The 21,271-nt window shown below is 44.4% G+C and overlaps 1 protein-coding gene across 2 annotated transcripts in view; it reads left to right on the top strand.

The window, feature by feature from the left end:
* Positions 1 to 21,271, top strand: part of sipa1l3 (signal-induced proliferation-associated 1 like 3) — an 87,783-nt gene that overhangs the window by 62,219 nt on the left and 4,293 nt on the right. For both annotated transcript variants that reach the window (XM_005929990.3, XM_005929988.3), the window contains 18 exons: positions 295 to 1,276; positions 4,172 to 4,302; positions 6,748 to 6,936; positions 7,436 to 7,610; positions 8,006 to 8,109; positions 9,717 to 9,874; positions 9,969 to 10,554; positions 11,437 to 11,535; positions 11,627 to 11,802; positions 14,802 to 15,050; positions 16,377 to 16,553; positions 17,189 to 17,313; positions 18,217 to 18,326; positions 18,412 to 18,860; positions 19,602 to 19,829; positions 20,436 to 20,598; positions 20,678 to 20,861; positions 20,960 to 21,109. In XM_005929990.3, coding sequence (XP_005930052.1) covers positions 295 to 1,276; positions 4,172 to 4,302; positions 6,748 to 6,936; positions 7,436 to 7,610; positions 8,006 to 8,109; positions 9,717 to 9,874; positions 9,969 to 10,554; positions 11,437 to 11,535; positions 11,627 to 11,802; positions 14,802 to 15,050; positions 16,377 to 16,553; positions 17,189 to 17,313; positions 18,217 to 18,326; positions 18,412 to 18,860; positions 19,602 to 19,829; positions 20,436 to 20,598; positions 20,678 to 20,861; positions 20,960 to 21,109 — 4,435 coding nt within the window. The remainder of the gene's footprint in view (positions 1 to 294; positions 1,277 to 4,171; positions 4,303 to 6,747; positions 6,937 to 7,435; positions 7,611 to 8,005; positions 8,110 to 9,716; positions 9,875 to 9,968; positions 10,555 to 11,436; positions 11,536 to 11,626; positions 11,803 to 14,801; positions 15,051 to 16,376; positions 16,554 to 17,188; positions 17,314 to 18,216; positions 18,327 to 18,411; positions 18,861 to 19,601; positions 19,830 to 20,435; positions 20,599 to 20,677; positions 20,862 to 20,959; positions 21,110 to 21,271) is intronic.

Genomic DNA, 21,271 nt, shown 5'->3' with positions numbered 1-21,271 from the left:
ATTCACTTGGCTTTTTAACAATGTATACCAAACTCTTAATTGTAACTTAATTATAAAATCCACAGTATAAGAAATCTAGACATTGTTCAGCCTTTATTCTTGTTTCATTGAAGCACTGATATTTCTTTTTTTATAGATTTTTTATTTTTTTTATTTGAGGAGCTCTCTGTGTGACTAGTTTGATTGACAGCTTTCAGATCTGTCTAAAATCTGCTCCTAGCTCGATAAAAGGCTGATGTTCTAACCACTGAGCTGTTATCACACACTGAAATTGTCTCCTCTTCTTGCATAAAGGTGGAGGCTCGAGGAGATGGCGGATTGGGGAACCGGTTCAGGGAATACGGTAGCACCTCCTCCATCGACATCCAAGGCATCCCTGACCAGAGCTTCTTTGACATGATCAGCCAGTTCCGCCAGGAGAGGCCTGACCAGCGCAGCTCTGCACCCATACAAATCGGCGAGCTGCTGCGTGCTCCAGACTCGCCACCTGGACCTCTCCCCTCAGCGCCCTCACCTGGTCCCACAGGTGTGGAAGACAGAGAGACAGGAAGGAAAGACGGCACTGAGAGAGTGAGAAAGAAAAGTGGAGGGACAGAGTCGTCGCTGGGCACCTCCTCTTTGTTTCGGAAACTTCGGAGCTCCAATAGAGGGGAGCTGGATGGAGGGAAAGGAGAAACTGTTGAGGACAGGGGAACACGAGCTGCCATCAATTCCTCCTATAAATCGTGGGTGTGTCCAAAAAGCTTTGTCCACTTTGACGCTCAGAGCATCCTGTTTGACCTCCACGAGGCAGCGGCTCAGCGTGGCTTTGTCACGCAGAGGAGAAACACGGCCACGGGAGCATCAGCAGCCTCAGTGTCTCTGTCAGTCTCCAGATCCTCAGCGAGTGTAAACGACCCCATTTACTCCAGCATCGAGGATCTGACTCTGAGCCTCGACCAGGGCTCCACCACACCCTCACTGGGTGTGGACCCTCTAGATGGCGCTGGAGCCCAGAGCTCCAGTCCACTTCTCCTCTCCTGCCCACACTTCCTCAATGAAACCGGAGGCCACGGAGAGCGCAACATCAGCTTCCTCAGCTCGTCATTAGAACGAGGAGGAGATGGAGGAGGAGGGGACGGGGGGAGGGGATGGCTGAGGAAGAGTAACGCCAGCGTGTCAGTGGTGGAGGTGGCCACTGAAGAGCAGGCTACAAGACTGGAAAGACTGAAACTGTACAGCATAGAGCATGTAGACCTGGGAGCTAGGTACTACAGAGACTACTTCCATGGAAAAGGTAGCACTGAGTCATACACAGTTAACACACTCACTCTGCTGCAGAGCCATCACTTCCACTGTCAATACTATAAATACTCTTTGATCTAACTGCCAGCTGTGTTCATGTCATAATCACCAGAAGTTTTCATTTCCAAGAGTCTCTTGAGTTAATAAGAAAAGGGTAGGGCTCAGTTTCTGACACATTTAGCATGGTACGCTTACTACAATGCAACCTCCGGCAAACACAGCGATGAAAATTGACTTACAAAGAACATGAAACAAGAACAAGATGCGACATGTTAGGATGTTCTATCTTTGATGAGTTTCTAGTAACCGAGACAACAGAAATCACTTCTCACTAATGAGAGCCATTAATCTGATTGAAAGACACAACAGTTATACTTCATAAACATTCAGTCTCAGTAATAAAATTGTATAAATTATCTTTAAAGTTTCAGAAAAAAAAATGCTTATGTTTTGTGAGTCAGTGAAAACCTTTCGTAGTGTAGTATAGTGCAGTTCAAGGTACTTTACGGACGAATGTTGAGGAATAACAGAACAAACATAATAAAAATGATAATTAAACATAAATGAAATAATAAAAAACAAACTTAAAATATTTATTTATGTTTTAAAATCTAAGTACCCTGAAAGTGAGCACTATAAAACTAGATGCTAACAGATTTTTTTTAAACCGTGGAACAGATTTACAGACATACGTTTTCCACATTGAAACCCAATGTTTTTCATTCTTGTTTTTGATTACTGCTTATATGTGTCCAGATGTAGTTTCTGAAACAAGAAACACTTGCTCTGCTTTTTCTTTCTCTTTTATAAGTGACTAATAAGTCTTTAAAAGTAGTCAAATTTCTTCATCTTGTCGGATGATGTCCGCCCACTGGTGTTAATCACTACTGAGAGCTCAACAATACTGACGTAATGATCTTCCTTTATAATCCAATTTGTGCCTCTTGCTGTCATCCGTTGGAGTTAGATTGCGACGATGTTGTTTGTCCATTCAGAGTTTCTCACATCTCATCCTGCAGCTCTTTATATCCAGCTGGGCCCCAGCGCTGAGCTGGCCAACCTCCCACAGTTTTTCTTACACGTGTACCTGCCTGTTCTGCTGGCAAACTCTGACCTGATGATACGCCACCTGCCTTTCTGCAGGTCGGGAGGAGCACTTAACAACAGTTGTTTTAGATCTGTTGTTAAAGGTCAAATGTCACACCAATTTTCAGAGGAGGCGGTTTGTGTGAGCTTGTCATTGGGCATTTCTTGTCAGCATCACCTCTTCTGACACTGTTGATGAAACTTCCCTCTGGCGTGCATCATCTGGCTGAAGCCTAATTAGTGACAGATGCTGTTAGCCGCACGTGTGTGTGTGTGAGCGAGAGACAGAGGCAGGCCTGCAGCCACACAGATAAAGGTTATCATTCCAAAAATATGTTCATCTGCTGACTTGTTTCCAGCTTAGCTGTCCCCCAAAACGCTGCAGAGATTGTGTGCGTGTGCACGTCAGAAAGCCTCATCAAAAAGCTGACATTTGCACCACACGACGTGGCGTAGAAGCTGATCAGGCCCGAGTCTCCTAACGTGCCCATCATCCCCGTTCACTCCAGCGGTGGGATGGAGGAGGAGTACTTGTCAAACTGGATTCCTCCTCACAGTTCTGGAGAATTTGTGTTTCTTTCCATAATGCCTGCAGCACTGGCATTAGCACGGCTCAGCTTATGAGCTTTAGAGGAATATCGGCAAGATGCTAGTATAGTGTGGCGATAACTCTGTCTCGGCCCCTTTGATAGATGAACGTGTTGTGCCGACAATGCTAATTGACTGCTGTGGACATTACATTTTATTCACTTCCTTGAGTTACAAGGCTGAGGACATATTTCTCCTTTTAATGGTCTCATTCTAAAGGTCATGCTGCCTCATCTGTCAGGCCTGCTAAGTACACATGAATTACACAACATCCAGACAGTCTCTGTAAGTCAAGTTCTTTCCCATTCATCTCATTTCTTATGTATCAGTTCAGTGCTTGTGAACTTTTTCATCCTGTGAAGTGGGACATGACAGAATAATTTGAGAGCCAGTGTGTTATATGTGCTGCTTACTCTCCTTCTCAGTCATGTTGTGAACCTCAACACATTTCTGTAGCCACTTCTGCTGCTTTGTGCTCATTATACATGTAGTCATGTTGATATTACTGATTTAAATCATTGTGAGGTATGTTGCCTAGATAATTTCTCTCTGTGCAGCTACTGTAATTAAAACGTGTTATTTATTTTTAAATAGGGAAGCAGCATGGTGGGTCTGTAGACTGTGCTGTGCCTCATATTAGCGTTTGGAGTTTGTTCTCACTGTGTGCGCGTGGGTTTTCTCTCAGAGTTTCGGTTTCTTCTGCCATCATGCAGGTTAAAGATCACTATCTGCACCCAGGAGCCTCTCATAAAAGAGATTGTTGATCTCTAGAGTTTGCCTTCGAGGTAAAATAATTAAAAATAAATTAATGCGTACAGTTCATAGAGTCCTTTCTTAAACAGGATTACCTTAAACAGGATTTTAATAAATTCATCAGTTTTCCAGGGCAAACAAAAAGGTGGTTGTTATCTGATTTTATGGCTCCAAAAACACTCCAAAACATAAAGCTGGTCAGTTTACTCTCATTCAAGGATTAAGCAGTTAGAGAGAATCTGGAAACGATGTGGAAGTAGATGAAGATTACATTTCCGATGCTCGACTCATCACTGATAGCATTTTTTTGGCTGCTGCTTCTTCTTTTATTATTGGAAAACTCATCTGATCACCTGTCTGCTGGCACACTGAGGTGTAGACACAACACAGGCACATGTTCAGACACAGAACTTTCTCTGCTTCTCAGACTTTAACCTTGGTTGTCTCTGACCTCCTCCAGAGCTCTCAAACTACTTCGGGACAGACGATAAGCTGGGCCCTGTGGCCTTGAGCATCCGCAGAGAGAAACTGGAAGACACCAAAGACCTGAAAGACCAGTACCAGTACCGACTCATCGTCAGGACGAGCGAGGTATGCACGTGTGTGTTTATGTGTTTATATGCTGATCACGGGGGTTTCCAGTCACAGTCTGTTAATTACTCAACTGCTTTCAGTTTCTCCAGGCCTACCTGTGACACGTGCCCTCATTATAACCTTCCCTCTGTCCCCTCGCCCCTCTGCTCATCCCTCTTCTGCTCTCTGTCAGTGGAAAATTCCACCTGCTCAGTCCAAGCACATTAAAGCCAAACCAAACACGGGCTGCTCCCACAGCCAGCTACTTCTCCTCTTTGATGGATCAGACACTCATGATGTGGTAAATGATGGGCTGATGATTGTAGAGAATTAGTTTTCAGATTCTCTGCATCCATTCTTGGTTGTTTTCAGAGGTTTTACTTCCACAGTTTCCAAGACACAATTTTGGAAAGACATCTTTGTTCAGAGACACAACTGATGATTATTTTCCTACTAATTAATGTAAATTGTCCATCTCAGTTTACTGAAGTCAAGTAGAATGACTCTTGTAGTTTGACTAACAGTCCAAAACTGAAAGACATTAAGTTTACTGTAACTGAAATAGTTGGAGACTATCTCGATGCGGGGCTACCAATTCTAAATTATCTGAAGGTGTGAATGGTTCTTTCTCTGTGTTAGCCCTGCAGCGTGTCCAGGGTGTATCCTGCCTCTCATCCTATGACAGGTGGGATAAGCTGTTGGAAAATGGATGAAAATTCTGGAAATTAATAGTTAGTGCTAGTGTTCACACCACTTAGACCTCACTTTCTGCTCAGCTCAGTCTTGTGGGGTTTTTTTTTTTATTTTTATTTTGTGCATGGTTGGCATTTAAAATGATAACACAGCACAGTTTGTGTCAGAGGTCTTGTGAAGTAATTGGCTTAATCTCAATCAATATATTTTACCGGTTTAGCATCATAAAGACCGCTCGAACAACAAGCTCGCCTCTCCTCATTGTGTTAATGCAGTCTTAGCCTGAGTGTGTCCTTCTTTGTGGCTGTGCTGTGTTGTTTTTAGCAGGATTACATGGCTGCCTGGCCTCATCACTGTAGCTCTGGTATAACAATGGAGCCTCTCCACCATCTAAGTACACAGAGCTAAGCTAACAGACACAGTCCAGGCCCACTGTTCCCACACAGAGAAAAAAGGAGATTGATTGCGGACTTTATTCTCTCCCACTCAAGCCACAGCCGCTCTCAAATATCCATCCCCCTAAGCCTGTCATTTAATTCTGTGCTGACACAGCAAGGTGGGGAGACTTCCTCTTTCTCCTCTGTCACACATTCAAACAGCCCCCCCCCTCTGATATTTCTGCTCAGCACGTCGCAGTCACTCGTTCGGCCTTGCTCACAGGCTGACGAGTTGAAACGATATCTGCGTAACTTCAGCCGTGGGTCGGTCGGGCTTCATTTCCTTGCGGCAGACCCGAGTCGCTGAGGTTCAGCTGTCTCTCCGGCCTCTGCCAGCTCCAGAGACCGCCATACATTTTTAATCAGTCTGCAAGTGAGAAGCAGCAGCCCACTCCTCCCAGAGGTTATTATAGTCTAACTGTTTTGAAGCAGGTCAGTTCCCCCTGATCAGGAAGCAGCACAATACTGAGCAGAATCTTGATTCACAACACCGCTGAACTTAAAGCCTCCATGCAGACGCCTGTCACTGCGTGCGTGTTTGACAAACAGGAAGATGCTTCAGGGCAGCAGGGCGCCATTAATGTGATCTGATGGACCGACCTGCTTCAGACTCCCATACTGTGAATCATCCAAACCCCTTTTTCTCAAAAGTGTAGTACAGCGACCTCTGACCTCTCTCAGTAGAGTTCAACATCAACATTATTGTTACTTTTTTACGGCAATGCTGCTTTATTATTTCATAAATACCCAACCCACAAAGCCAATATGTCTGATACACTACTAAAGTTCAATTCACTTCAGAAGTTTTATGTCAACAAAGAAAAAAAGGAACAAGAAATAAATCCAAAAAATAAGAATTTAAAAACTAAGACTGTTCTTATTATTACTTAATCTAAATATTTTTTTTATTTATGTTTAAGGTGTACAACATAAATGTCCAACCAAAAATCTAAAACTTGAGCCCTTAAAGGAAAAACACTAAACAGCAGAAAGCATTAAACTTTAAGACCATGCAAAAAGAAATTTACTGCTTAACTATTTAAATTTATCGATGGGTTAAAAAAATCAAAACAACAGCAATAAATCCAGTGGTTTTATCACAAACAAGAACGATGCACATCATCACATCATTAGCAAGGCTGGTTACTATAATCACACTGATCTGTTGTTTCCCACATCATGAGGTTATATTCACTGTAACACCTTTGGGGGGCGGAATATAAATTTTCTTGACATTTCAACCATGACACTTGAATAATATTTGTTATGTAGGAAGCTCAAATTGCTTCCAGTTTGTTTTGTTTTTTAAACTAATGTTGTTCTGAACCCACAGCTGGTGACGCTGCGCGGCTCCATTTTAGAAGATGCAATGGCGTCTACGGGGAAGCATGGCACCGTTCGGGGTCTGCCACTCAAAGAGGTCCTGGAACAGGTCGTCCCCGAACTCAACGTGTCCTGTCTGAGACTGGCGCTCAGCACGGCCAAAGTCACAGAGCAGCTCCTTAAACTGGATGAACAGGGGGTGAGTGAACAGCTGTTCCAGCAAGCTGGAAGACTGCAGAGTAAAATTGTACACTAATAAGGTGAAGCTGTGGCACGTGGTGTTCTCAGGTAGTGTGTGAGACTTGGGTAACTGATTTAGTGCTGGTGCAAAGTGCAGTGTTGTACAGGGAAAGCTGTAAGAAAAAGGGTGTGGTACGTTTGAGCATGAGTGAGTAACCATACAAGCTGTAATGTTTGGCCATGTTATCTCACCTTTCATTTAATGGAGGGAGAAGTGTAGGGTGGAGGTATTTTGCCAACAACTGAGCTGTTGGGTTGTTTGTGCAGGTGGTTTATAGATCAACAAAGCTGTGTGTAAACAAGTCCAGATATACGTTACTTTTGGGTTAAAAGCTTGTTTGTTGGCATTAACCTTCAGAGTGCTGTGTTTCAGCTGTGTTTGTGTGTGTGTGGTCTCTCAGCTGCTCGTGCTTGTTCTGCTTGTGTAATATTAACATCGTGTCTCTTCTGCCTTGTAGTTAAGTCAGAAGCACAAGGTGGGTGTTCTGCTGTGCCGTGCAGGGCAGAGCACAGAGGAGGAGATGTACAACAACGAGGAGGCATCGCCCGCCTTCTCTGCCTTCCTGGAGCTGCTCGGGGAGCAGGTGCTTCTCAAAGGATTCACCAAATACGCTGCACAGCTCGACACCAAGAGTAAGAACGCTCTGCAGCATAGCATCCGCTTTTAGAAATCATATTTTTACATGTTGGTCTCATTGCTGAAGAAGTGGTTTTAATGTATCATTTCATTACTGTTTCCTATTCTCAAAAGAAAAATGCAAATAAACTGTGAAATGAGTATTTTAGGTTTTAAAGGATGTTCTTCATAAAGACACTCACTTGTCTCGATAAAGCCATAAAGAATGTTTACACAGTAACTCCTGCAGCATCTTTAGTTTTCATGAATTCACTACATTTAACAGACTCATCAGTCAGTAATGTTGCATATGTGTCATAAAACCGGGGGTTACACAGTGAATGCATCATCAGAAACTTTGACTAATGTGTGGTCAACAGCTGCTGACTTTCAACAAATATCTTTCCTCCAGCGGACTCTACGGGCACCCACTCCCTGTACACCACCTACCAGGGCTATGAGATAATGTTCCACGTGTCCACCATGCTGCCATACATGCCCAGCAACCCACAGCAGGTAACAGCCCCACCTAAGTAAAGCACCAACACTGGTGTGCGTCTCTAAAGAAAAAAAAAAACATCCAAGTCGATCCTTTGTTGTCACACAGCCTTTGAAAGCACGTCTGTGTTTGTTAGCTGAGGCTTCTTCTGCTATTTTTCTCTGGCTCGTAAACGACGGCAAGAATTCATGAAGTGGAAACTTGTGACTTTTGTCGACCTCTTCATTTGGAATTTTTTGTTTTTATTCAGCCTCTTGTGTTTTTATAGTCTTTGTTTTCTGTGTCTTGGTATTTCTTTCCTTTCTGGCTGTCTCTTCTTTCATTGTTTGTCTGGATCAGAGTTGGGTGGGGTTCAGCATTGTAGTTATTAGTATATTTTCTTCCTCTTACTTTCCCTCTCTCTCTTTTTTTTTAAAAATTTGACTAAATTTTTCTTCTTGCATGATCTTCTGGATGCTGTGCGTTTCCAGCATGTGCTGGTGTCGCTCAAGAGTGTGTAAAATTCAGCATGTTGGTATTTTTTACAGTTTGCCTGACTATTTGCGTAAGAGCCTGTCTCGAGTGTGCACATGTGCCTGCAGGTGCTCGGGATTAGTGCACACTTTTGAATGTGTCAGTATGTCAGAGCAGAGCAGTTTAGGCCAAAGAGGTGTCATTAAACATACATTAATCTTGTTAATTAAACTTCACTGTTGCCATATCCATACCAGCAATCAGTTATTTATTATAGAAAAAGCTTTTTGATAATCTCCTCATCTTTTAGTAACATGAGAAAATGTGAAATCGTTGAAATGTTCGAACAGCTGAGTGTTGGTGTCAGGTGTTTAATCAGAATATAACAGCACAATAACTCCATCCAGAGGCTTTAGGGGCTGCAACAGCAAGGAGGTTTACTTACTCAGTTGAACCTCTAGATGGCATCATCTCACTGCAAAAATAACCCTCAGTGACTGGAGAAGCAAAAGAAGGTTGAAACATAAGCTGCTGTGATGACTCCTGAATTCAGGATAAAGGAGAACACTAACTTCACCTGCACAACTGTTCTTGGGTTAAATGAACAATGAAGAAATTTGCTGTAAATAACAGGTGAATCATGCATATGAAGGGTCACATTCAAAACGCTGAAATAGAAAATGATGATATGCTAATACATAAGAGGCCCCAAATATCCCAGATTTTCATGCTACTGTAAAAAAACCATGAAGTGCAATTCAAATATTCACACAGCAGCCTGGGTACGAGTGAAGGATGCTCCTGTGGTACTGCACAGGAGCCAAACAGTGGGCTGCATTACATAATTGGTATTTTCACACTTCTCTTTGCAGATGAAGAGCAGATTGGCAAGCACCGCACCACAGACACAGCCTGCACTGTGTGCCACGTCTCCTACATAAACGCAGATAGACAGACAAGCTAACGCACACACACACAGACACAAATAGCCCACACAGAACCCGCAAAACAAATTACGTAAAGAGCTGTTGCTTGGTGTCTAACAGCGAGTGTCTTAATCTCTCTTTTCCCCTGTCGGACTTTCTGTCGTTCACCGAGTCAGTCGTGTGAATGCCAATTACGCTCGCTCGTTTTATTAATTTATCGTTTTTATGTCTTCTCTCCTGCTCAGCTCCTGAGAAAGAGGCACATAGGGAACGATATTGTCACCATCATCTTTCAGGAGCCCGGAGCGCTGCCCTTCACCCCGCAAAATATTCGTTCACACTTCCAGCACGTTTTTGTTATTGTTCGTGTTCACAACCCCTGCTCTGAAAACACCTATTACAGGTAAATGTTTACATCAGCACAAACTCATGTTTCTATACACGTGGTGCACGTTATTAATTAGGATCTCACTTCCAATACTGTTCCCGCCTCTCAGTGTTGCCGTGACGCGAATGAAGGATGTGCCCCCCTTTGGACCACCCATCCCCAGCGGCGTCACCTTCCGGGACCCAGAGACCTTTCGTAACTTCCTTCTCGCCAAAGTCATCAACGCAGAAAACGCAGCACACAAGTCTGAGAAGTTCCACACCATGGCGACGCGAACACGGCAGGAGTACCTGCGCGACCTGGCCGAGAACTATGTCAGCAGCACGCCGCTGGATTCGGCCGGCAAATTAAACAACCTCATCTCCCTCGCATCTAAGAAACGGGAGCGCACGAAGGCGAGAGAGGGAGCGGAGCTGGGTGCTGCCGGGGCGGTCGCCTGGAGAGTCCAGGCCCAGGACTTTAGCGGAGGAGGGGGAGCAGAACTCCCCTGTGCCTTGGGTGTGTCGGCTGAATACATCGTCCTCATAGACTGCTCCACCAAAGAGGTGGTGTTCAACTGTTTCTGTGCAGACGTGATCGGCTGGACGCCGGAGCGGCTGGCACTGAAGATCTTCTACGGCAGAGGGGACCACATTGCAGTTCGAGTGCCAGAGGGAGGTGCACAGGACATCAGAGAGATGGTGCAGAGGTTAAAGGTGAGACCTTGGAGCAAAGACTTGATCTTTGGGATTTGGGGTTATGCAGGCTCTGTTATAAGCAGATCTTGTAGAAAGACTACAGTGCAAACACAGTTGTGTCATGTATTGTTTACTTCCTTGTTCTCCAGCCTGTAGTTTTCTTTACATCCTTTGGTGTGTGTGTTGTTGTTTTTTATTGCTTTGTTGCTTTCTCACCAACTCTTAGAGCAAAATAACATGAAACTTTCCTCATCTGTTTGGATTTGTGCCCCTGTATGTCTAGTGCAAACAAGACATACTGCTTGCACAAAATTATTCTTTAGAGCTTCCTGTAGTCAGAAATGTTTCATGTGGTTATTGAAGTTTATTAGACCAAATCAGTGCAACACCTTCATTCTTTTATACTCCTTTAAGCTCAGGGGATTTCCACAGTGGATGTTGGTTTTCATTCCACTGAAAAACTAAATTCAAAGGCAAGTCATTGTGTCAACATTCACACTGTATTCTGTGTTTTGTTTTTTTTTTGCTTTATGTTTTTGTGGTTGTCTTCCTTTTTCAATGAAGCTATGCCACTGTCTGCACTGGCTCATCTGAGGCCTTTCAAATTGTGATAATCTCTGAAAAAAGTGATGAATTAAACGCTGGGAAGAGGAGATTTCCTGGACTCGATCAAGCTTTGAGTTAATCCAGCAGAAAATTAAATATTTAAAAATGAGTTAATCTTACTAAAAGCACCAAATACATGCAGAGTTGAGACTGAAAAGTTGACCCAGTGCTGGGTAAGAAGTCATCATCACCTGGTTGTTACTTTGCTATGATTATCTTTAGTTTGTTAGTCCATATATATAACAAGCTAATACTGTAAATCTGATATGATTTTTTTTCCTTCTGTTTGTGTAGTTGTTGACAGTGGGATGTGAAACTGTGGATATGACACTAAGGAGAAATGGACTGGGACAGCTGGGCTTCCACGTTCGCTTGGATGGCACCGTAGCTGAGGTACCGTCAGATGACCAGATCTAATTTTGAAGCACTCTGAAGATTCTTGGCCGCGCATAAATGCTCTGCTTTTGTTTTGTTTTTTATCCAGGTGGAGGAGTACGGCTTCGCCTGGCAGGCAGGCCTGAGGCAGGGTAGCCGGTTAGTGGAGATCTGTAAGGTGGCTGCAGTGACGCTGACGCACGAGCAGATGATTGACCTGTTGAGGACATCGGTGACAGTCAAAGTTATCATCATTCCTCCATACGAAGAAGGCGGGCCTCGTAGGTGCGTGGCAGTCTGCGTGTGGTTTCCTTTGAATCCTTTCGAGCTTCATTTGTAAACAGCTGTCATGAATGCAGATGTTTGGACAGTGGGTTACAGCACAGGAGCGCGCTCAGTGTAAGTGGGCAGAAGTGGAAGGACAAGAGCGAGCTAGAAGAGAGCGCAGGACACTCATTACTCCAACACACAAAAGCCTGGCAGAGATAGTGGCCAGACTCCAATGTTCTGATGATTCTGTGTGGGAGTGTGTGAAAAGAGGAAGCGAGCAAACAGAGAGAAAGAAAGATGCCTGGCTGAAAAGGAAGCGGGCGAAATGAGGCACACAGACAAAAAGAAAGAAGCATTTGTTTAACGTGAATTAGCTACAATCCGCCTTCCTTTCTTCTTCATATCTGCTCATCTCTGCTATTGTGTCACTTCCTCTCCTCCACATCATTTATATCTTTTCCCTGCCGTCACCCTTTTCCATCCTTTCATCCACACACGAGGCCTTGATTGAGACAGAATAACGAGACCTTATGAGACGCTGATGTGGTGTTACTGAGGTGAAAAAATAACCGTGTGTGTGTGCGCGCACACTTGTGACCGAGAACCAGAGCTCCTAAATACAGTAATTGTGTCAGGCTGTGTGATCGCACAGTGGTTAGATTTCTTTAATGCTGGAGGCAGTTTAATTACACCAACTTAAATCCCTTTGACACACACACATGCACAAACACACACATGGTACTGTGGCATTGGAGCAACTGATAATTAGAGTCTTGTATTTCATTCTTCCTCTCTCTCCCCATCCGACTCATTTGCTGTTGTGTGCCAGGCAAGCAGATTGCATGAGATTAAAGCCTGGAATCTGCAGGAGAAAAAAGGTCCACAAAAAATATAAATAAATAAATAAATAAAGGAGTGGAAGTGATTAATTAAAAATGCACGCCCTGTGCGAATGAAAAGGACAGGAAAAGAGGGAGGGAGGGAGGGAGGGAGAGAGTGAAAGAGAGAGAGAGAGAGAGGGAGGCAGGGTTGAGTGTTATGAGCAGGAGAGGCAGAGAAGCGCTGGGTGAGGAGGACGTGTCTCAACACCGCCGAGAGTTAGAGCAGTGGGTGGAAGAGAAAACGAAAGAAAAGAGAGAGAGAGAGAGACCAAAGTTGGAAGGGCTTTTTCTTTGCCGTTCTTTCTCGGCTCCGAACATGCAAGATGGACAGATACGACGGGGAGAAGGTGTGACTTCTGGCACTGTGTATTTGACTGTGTGCGTGCACGAGTGCGTGCGTGCGTGCACGAGCTCCAGCTGTGTCACATCAGCCAGCGTGATGGGAGGAACACTGAATGCCGGCAGATTTAGGCTCTGCTCTCTCTAAGGTTTGTGCTCTCTTCCTGCGTTTGTGTTAGCCCGCGCTGCTGTTATGTAACCGTATTGATACTGATTGGATTTGACTCATTCCGTTGTTGATGAAAATATCCCGACCACATGTGCATCGACTTGTGTGTCTTTTAGTTTAATGCACATGTCATTTGAAATCAGCTGGTGGTGTTTTTGAGAACGTTTGTGTTGTGTTTGTGTTTTACCGTGGACATGGCTGTAGCGTGTTTTCACTGTGGATTAGTCAGCTGATTATTTTCAAGGTTAAATGAATAATCACGCTGTATAAAAGAAACATGTATCTCCTGCACAGTTTCCCAAAGCACACGATGACATCTTGAAATGTTTTGTCCAAGCAGCACTTTGAGGAGCCTCACAGATATTCTGCTAACATGTGTGCTAAAAACAAACATTTGATTCATCGTTGAAGCCAATTTTAAGCAAAAACATGTTTAAAGACTCTGCTCTGCAGTTTGGGGAAACTATAATGGACTTCTTTGTTCTGACTTTATTTTTGTTCTGCTGCTTACAGGAACTTTTGGTGCCCCCAAAGACTTTATAACCACCCCCAAAACAAAAATGCACTCCCCCCTCTGATGCTGTGGTGAATTTATCATTGGGGTCTAATTTATCCAAGCATAACAGACACTTTTATTCATCCATTAAACGTAAATAACTGAAAATTAATAGACTTACGTCAGACAAGGTAACAGCATTATTGCCTTAATACGCCACATGCGTATTGTGTAATAATGAAAGTTTATACTACACACACTCTGTCCTCATGGCCTTTATCCCACTCTGCCTCACTTTAAATCCTCACCCTCACAGCATTTTCCTGCTCATTTCCTCCTCTCTTCATTAGTCTCATGTTAAATGCCATCCAGTATGCATATTTGATGCCTCCTTCCCTCCCTCAGGGAGGCTTTGTGAATGGAGTAATGATGATGATGTGTAAAAGACATGTGCTGGGCTACTTACATGCTGTTTTTATTTATTTAGTCAGAGGGAGCTGAAAGAGTGAATGTCTGTGTGATCTTTGGTTTAAAAACAGATTCATAATTATTTGATGCGTGATTGTACAACCAAGAGTTACTGCAAGCTTGCGTGCCTTTACTAAACATATCTGCTGTGTCTACCAAGACTCTGATTCAGGAGCTGTTTGATGAGATTGGATATTTCTCTCTCACACACACATACACAGACACACACACTTGACCTCAGTCTCGCAGTAGGAGAGATGGAGTCCTGATGTGCCAATAATCGGTTTACTTTACTCTCTTTCTCCCTCCATTGGCGTCAGGGGAGCTCATTAGTGAGCTCTGTTACATGTCTGCAGTGTGTTTGAGCATCCACAAAGTAAGTTATGAGACGACAATAATGTGGAGCGTTTGGGGGAGATTTATTGAGCAGTTTCCACGCACTGAACTCGGTACAGAAACCGCTGTTCTGGTTCAGCTACAGTTCAGGGCTGCTGCATTTACTGACCCGTGCTGAGGATCAAAAACTACACATGAAGGCTGTGTAAAGGAGATAACCTTGGAGTTTTGGAGGGAAACGGCAGCATTTTAAGTGTCATGCTTTTAATTCTCTTGTAGTGGATGTGGTGTCTCTGTACCGTTATAAACTGCTCTGTCTCTGTAGGGGCTGCACCGAGGAGTACGAGATGAAGACCATGGAGCAGAAACCAGAACCTGAGCCTCTAGCAGCAGGATACCGACCCTCTCCTCGCCAGACCTGGCGATGGGAGAACTCACCTGTTCCTCAAGTGCTCCACCCCACTAGCATGCAGCGCTGGGCCCCCATCGGCCCCCCACCTCCTCCACTAGTACGCTCACACAAGCCCCTAATGCCAGTTCCCTACAGAGAGCCTCAGCACCTCAGCTCCAAGAGGTGAGCCTCACTTCTACACATGTGCTGCTGCCCCACCTGCACCAAGTCTTTATTCATCACTCCATTAAAATTCAGATTTTAAGGGAAAAAAAGCAAGTATAAAAAGTGTTTAAAGCCTGCAGTGTGTAGAAATGTAGAAAAGGGACAACAGCAGCTGCTTTGCCTTTTTTTTCCTCATTGTACTCTTCACCTGAAAAGCTCAGTGAGTGGCCAAAGTCTTTGTTCTAGGCTAGATGTTCTAAAGCCTCATACAGACCTTGGAGGAGGTGCAGGAGTCAAATTTCCTTTAAGTAAAGAATGCGAAAAGGTTGTTATGGATGTCTTTGTCCAGTGATGACAAAATCTTGTCACCTACTTCAGCATTCTTCAGCATACTATGAGGATATTTGTTCATTAAGACTTAAAGCAATAATTAATGATGGGTGTAAAAGTGTGATATGCATTGCAGTGAGCCATCTTCACAAAGGCTTCCTGTAGTAGATAGTATCCTCGTCCAAACCCCTCAATCCTCGTCGCATTTTCAGTTTTACATCACGGAGCTGTCATCATCTTACACAGTTAATTATAGAGATGAGGAGAAAACTGCTGCAGCTGTACAGGTGGCTGTAGATGAAATGTTTTATTGCATTTTAACTAAACAGTTGTTCTGCAGCTCCTTGTCTTAGTTTGTTTATGTTGTCTGATGAAAGATTTGATGTTAAATCACTGAATGAATGTTTGAGGAAAAGTGATGTCAGCTGGATGACATCATGGATAAACCGAACATGAACTGTGACTGCTCCAAGAAAACCTGCTTAGTCCTGTCATCAGGATGTTTTCTTCATACAAAAACCATAAATATGATGGACCTCCTGTGCACGGCTCTTGAAAATCCTTCTATATAACATTTCACATCAGGGTTTTCCGAGGCAGATATGTGTGAAGTAACAAAAGCCCTCAGGCTAACTCGTGTGATTACTGCACCGTATAAGCCTGCCAGACGGTCGTAAACTTGTATTGATAGTAAATGATACCCTGGCATTTTGTTTCACCTAAAAAGTGGAAACAATAAAGTCTTTGTGTGGTTTTATTCCACTTAAAGAAGTTTTTTCCCCCAAAACTGTCAATACTAGTTTTTTAAACTTGAGTTGGTTCCAGGTGTTTGTCTAAAACAACACATTTTAAGCTGTTTTCATTGTGTTTTCAGTCTGTTTTGCTCTTTTGAGTGACACACAGACACACTAGTCCTCAGTTATTTTAAATCTCTCTTATTTGTGTTATGTATCAATCACCTCTCTGTAGTACGCTTGTTTCTCTCGATTACCCACCGGCCTTTGTGTATTTCAGGCCGGTCAGCTACCCAGAGAACCACTACAGCCTGTCTCCTGCAGGAGGCGACAGGCCCTACAGAAACCCCTCAGCCAGCTTCTCCTCTCCTCCCTCCGGCCTGGTCAGTCTCACCACGATGGGACCACTTGGAATCTCACCGGGCCCCTTTGTACGCTACAAACCTTCACCCGACAGGTGTGTGTGGGTGTGTGGTGTTTTACTCTGCAAGCTCTCCACTGTCACTCGTTTGATCTTGATCAAACATGTCTGGTTTTACTCGTAAATGCTTTGTGTGCTGAAGGTGGAATATATTGGTTCAAATCGCAGGCTGAATAGCGCGGCACGACCAGGTCTGCAGTTAGACGTGTATGAACACACAGTCTCCCAGAGGAAGGATCTGTTGTGTGGGTGGCTCTTCCTCACACTGTGGAGGTTGATAACATCTCACCCAACCAGAAAAACTTGTTTTATTCAACCGCCACAGGGATGCAAAGCAGAAGCTGAAAATGTTCTCTGCTAGTCAGAAACGTTATATTTTTACAGCTGGGGAGTTTTATTCCAGAGTGTGTCCTTTCTGTCGTGATGTCTGAATAGCTGTACATCTTATTTTATTTGAAAAAGGGTTTTGACCTTCCACCAATTATAACATCAGCACTAATTAAAAGAGCAGAGCAACACAAAATGCAATTTTGGTCAGAAACAGCAGGAGGATTCACAGACTTCTGTTTAGTAAGGTAGAACAGACTCATCACCTTAAACATATGCAGCTCCAGGGACCGGGAAAATCCCTGCGAATGTGTTCACTAATGTTTCTCCTGTGGTTCATATAGATTTGGAACAGGACAGCGCCCCCTGCTGCCGTATGATCCTCACCTCGGTGTGGACCTCCTCTCCAGTGGAGAATCTTCGTCAGGCTTTACCAGTCAGGAGAGTACCATGGAGCGCAGCAAAACAGGTACAGCACCACCTTCAGAAGTAAATGTTGAACTCACTTGTATGTGTCTACTCTTATGTAACATATAATGTAAAATCTCATAAGGAGCAAAAAATGAGTTTTTTATTGGTTTGGTTTTTAAAAGCCGTTAAGCATCACCCTACATATTTTCATTGCTGACGTCTAAACAGAGACTTGTAAAAGTCTCACATTATTGTTTAAATGTCCTAAAAAATAGGTCTCTATCTGCTGATAAACAAGCCTTTCTGAAGCCCTAAGTAGTATGTTATTCTATCAGATTTCCCAAACATCCAATCATATGTGGTTGATATGCTGATAGTGCTTTTAACTCCTGCTGTCAATAGTAGTCGTATAAGATATCTATTAGCTGACCCCTTAGATGCTGAGCAATGCGATCTTGGACTCTTTTGCAAGATTTTGGTGAAATATCTTCTTGAGGGCATCAGAGACATTATTATGTGTCTGAATTTGGACAAATCCAGAGTATGTGCAAATGAGTCCTAGCTTGTGTACCACATTATAACTTTCAGTTATAATTTATTTATTCAGTTCCATGAATTTGAACTTGTTGCTGAATGTGCTTCACTGCATATTTCCGGTGGTATTTCTGTGCGTACTTCAGCATCCCATTTCCTTTTTGTATGTGATGTAGTTTTTTACAGAATTTCTCACTTCCATTTATTCTATAGATATGTACTCTTCTTATGTGTTGTTTTCATGCTGCTTTAAAGAGTGCAGTTGTTGCTCAGCAAACTAGAGGCTACTGAGTGTGGTTTTGGTGTGTGGGGGGAGGTCAGTGTTTAAATGTGCTATAAGTATTTAATCCTCTTTGACAGCCGTGGACGTTCAGTGTGATTTGTTATAATCCTGAGAGTGTCTGTCTATGTGTGTGTTTGGATGCAGAGCCTCTCTGGCATGTCCCAGCGTCTCGAGGACCAGGTGGTGGAGGGGGGCAGAGGAGAATGCCCAGACAGGATGTCCCGGGGAAAGACTCTCCAAACAGACACTCGAAGGTCAGACTCAACATCAACACTGCGTCTCTCTTCTTTCCACCTTTCGCCTTTTCGCTGAGCTCCTCTGACTCTGTGTCCTCCGCAGGGTGAGACTCAGTACTCCAGCCACTCCAGCAGCAACACCCTGTCCAGTAACGCCTCGAGCAGCCACAGCGACGAGCGCTGGTTCGACGGAGGCGCACCTGGAGAGCGAGGAGGCGTGGGTTGCCTCGGTGAGCCGGCCGATCCTGACCCCGACCTCCTTAACAAGGGCGGATCCAACGATAGCGGCATCGACGCCTCGACCCACTACGGAAACGGTCGCCACAGTAACATGTCCAACAGCCAGTCCCACAAGGCCATGCACAGCTCTGCGACCTACAGTGGCATCCCGGAGCTGTCGGTGGGAAGGAGCGGCGGCAGCGGGGGGGAGGCTAAGAGACGAGAGTCTTCGCCCATTATACCAGCTGCGGCCAATCAGAACAAAGGGTACAGGACGAGGACGTTCCCTCCTCCTGGCTCCAGCGCTGATAAAATGGATGCTTTCAAGCCCAGGTAAGTGACAAACTCCTGATGAGATGCGTCGCCTGCTGATCCTTTTCCTGTAAGAATGCCAGGCCCCATGGACAATGAATAGAGTGAATGTTACAGTTTTAGGCTCAGATTCATGTGCTTATTAATCACTTTAGAGTGTTTTTATCAGTCTTTAGTTTATGTAGCATCATCACATGACTGAAAATGTTCAATACTAAACTAAATGTAGAGAAAAAGTAGGATTATGGCCGTCTAATCCTTGTCAAACATAAAGATCATCATGTGATCTCTTGCTCTCGTGGTTTTATAACTGTCAGGGCTGTGATATAAATCCACGCAAGGATTCGGCACACAAACCTCCACCCTCTTCGGTCACTCCGTGCTGGATTAAAGCAATCTGTGCTGAAACTCTGAGTCCCAGCAGCTCTTGTTCTGTACTCTGTGCATGCGATGTGTCACATGATGATCGAGACACGTAACCCCAAGTCCTAAAAAGCCAGAACATTGTTTAAGATGTGGATAAAAAAAAAGAATTCAATGATTTGCAAATCTCATAAACCCATACTGTATTCACATTAGAGCGTAGAAAACATCTGATATTTAAACTGACACATTTTACTATTTCATAAAAAAATATCACCCCTGTCTGAGCACAGGATGTGTTTCAGTTCAATTGATGCAGTCAAAATACAAATGATTTTTAAATGTTTGTCCTCATTCAAACAACAAACATGTTTCCTGTCTGTTTTCTGTAACCTTCAGGGCCTACACACCGCAGGGTTACAAAACTCCAGTGGAGAAACCACGGCCTGTCAGAGCCTCTACTGTAACGCCCACTTCAGCTCAGCTAAGCTCCACCCCTCTGTCCAGCTCCGCCCCCAAGTCATCATATGGCAAGAGCACACCAAGCGGTTGGCATGCAGAAGACTCCAACCCCTCTCCTTCAAACTCGACTACAGCATCGAGCTCCGACAGCAGCAACAGCAAGAAGTAAGAGCGACAGCCTCAGCGGATCTGCTCTGATGCTTGGTTCTTCTTCCGGGATAGAAATTATTTTTAGGCACCTCCTTTTATACCAAAATAATCAGATAAATGACCTCGTACTCAAAAGGATGGTGGACATAAATGTGTGATTAACAGTGCAAATTATGTTTTAAAATTTCATATTTTTAAAGCGCTGATCAATGAAATTGAAGGCATTTGGCTTTTTGTGTCTTTATCCGTGGAGTCAAACTTGGGCCCGCACAGTGGCCATGAACTTTGTAACATCTGCCTCGTTTTCACTTTGTTACTTAAAATCACATCCACAAAACAAAGTGATCGGAACAACTTTCCAAGTCCGTATATCCATCCACCCGGGGAGCGCGTGATCGCTCCTACACAAAGTGAAATCCTTCAACACGTGTTTGTTTTTACTCGAAACCATCCAAAGAGTTCTGACTCTCCTGTGAGTGGCAGTGGACCAACAAACACTGGAGGATACTGTAGGCAGAATAAAGTGGAACATAGTTTCTTACCATGGAAAGAGGCAGGAAGCAGTGTTCAATAAAGGAAGACTGTATGTTTGTGTTTTGTTCTCATATCTTGTGTCTCCAGGCAGGTGGACACAAATTCAAAGAACGTGTTTGGACAACCTCGTCTGCGAGCGTCACTGAGGGACCTGCGCTCGCCACGACGGACGTACAAGAGCAGCATCGAGGACGACCTGAAGAAACTGATCATCATGGACAACCCGGGGGAGACGCCGCAGAGAGACCCTGTGAGCATTGTGCTGGTGGATGATATCCGTTTTCCTCTCATGAGCACACAGCTCTGACCTCTGACCTTTCTCCCTGCAGTCTCCCAGACGCCCCCTGCAGCGCACCTTTTCCGACGAGTCGCTGTGCAGCGGACGCAGGGACGCCGGCTTCGCCAGCTCTGAGAACCAGACGACTCCCAGCGACGTGCTGTTCACCTGCACGCTGCCCACACGCAAACACGCCGGCTCCTCCAACCACTCCAACCACATGCAGAGCAAGAAGGGTGAGTGCCTCGATTCTCCTCCCAGCGGCTTGCAGAGACTAAAGCAAACCTGGTGTGATTGTGTTCAGATCATTAATCATGACTCTGCTGCCCCTCAGTGCCGCTCTCTGCATCCGAGCTCTCTCTGACCGAAGTGAGAGACAAGCTCCCCCCTCTGAGGAGGCTCGACCCCGGCATGATGCCCCTCCCTGACACAGCCAGCGGACTCGAGTGGTCCAGCCTGGTCAACGCTGCTAAGGCGTACGAAGGTGAGGATGGATATTTCAGTATTAAATGTAACATAACCTGGTTTGTGAGTGATGAGGTAACCACCATCTCTGCAAGAGTCTCCCGGAAATATCGACCCCGACCTCACCCGTGCTGAGGATGAAGTCATGTCAGATCTTTGAACATTCGTCTGGCTGTTAGGA

The sequence above is a fragment of the Haplochromis burtoni genome, unplaced genomic scaffold (genome assembly GCF_018398535.1).
Source record: "Haplochromis burtoni strain Fernald_Lab_line unplaced genomic scaffold, NCSU_Asbu1 Contig_128, whole genome shotgun sequence".
NCBI classification, from domain to species: domain Eukaryota; kingdom Metazoa; phylum Chordata; class Actinopteri; order Cichliformes; family Cichlidae; genus Haplochromis; species Haplochromis burtoni.
This window is presented reverse-complemented; position numbering and strand designations above follow the sequence as displayed.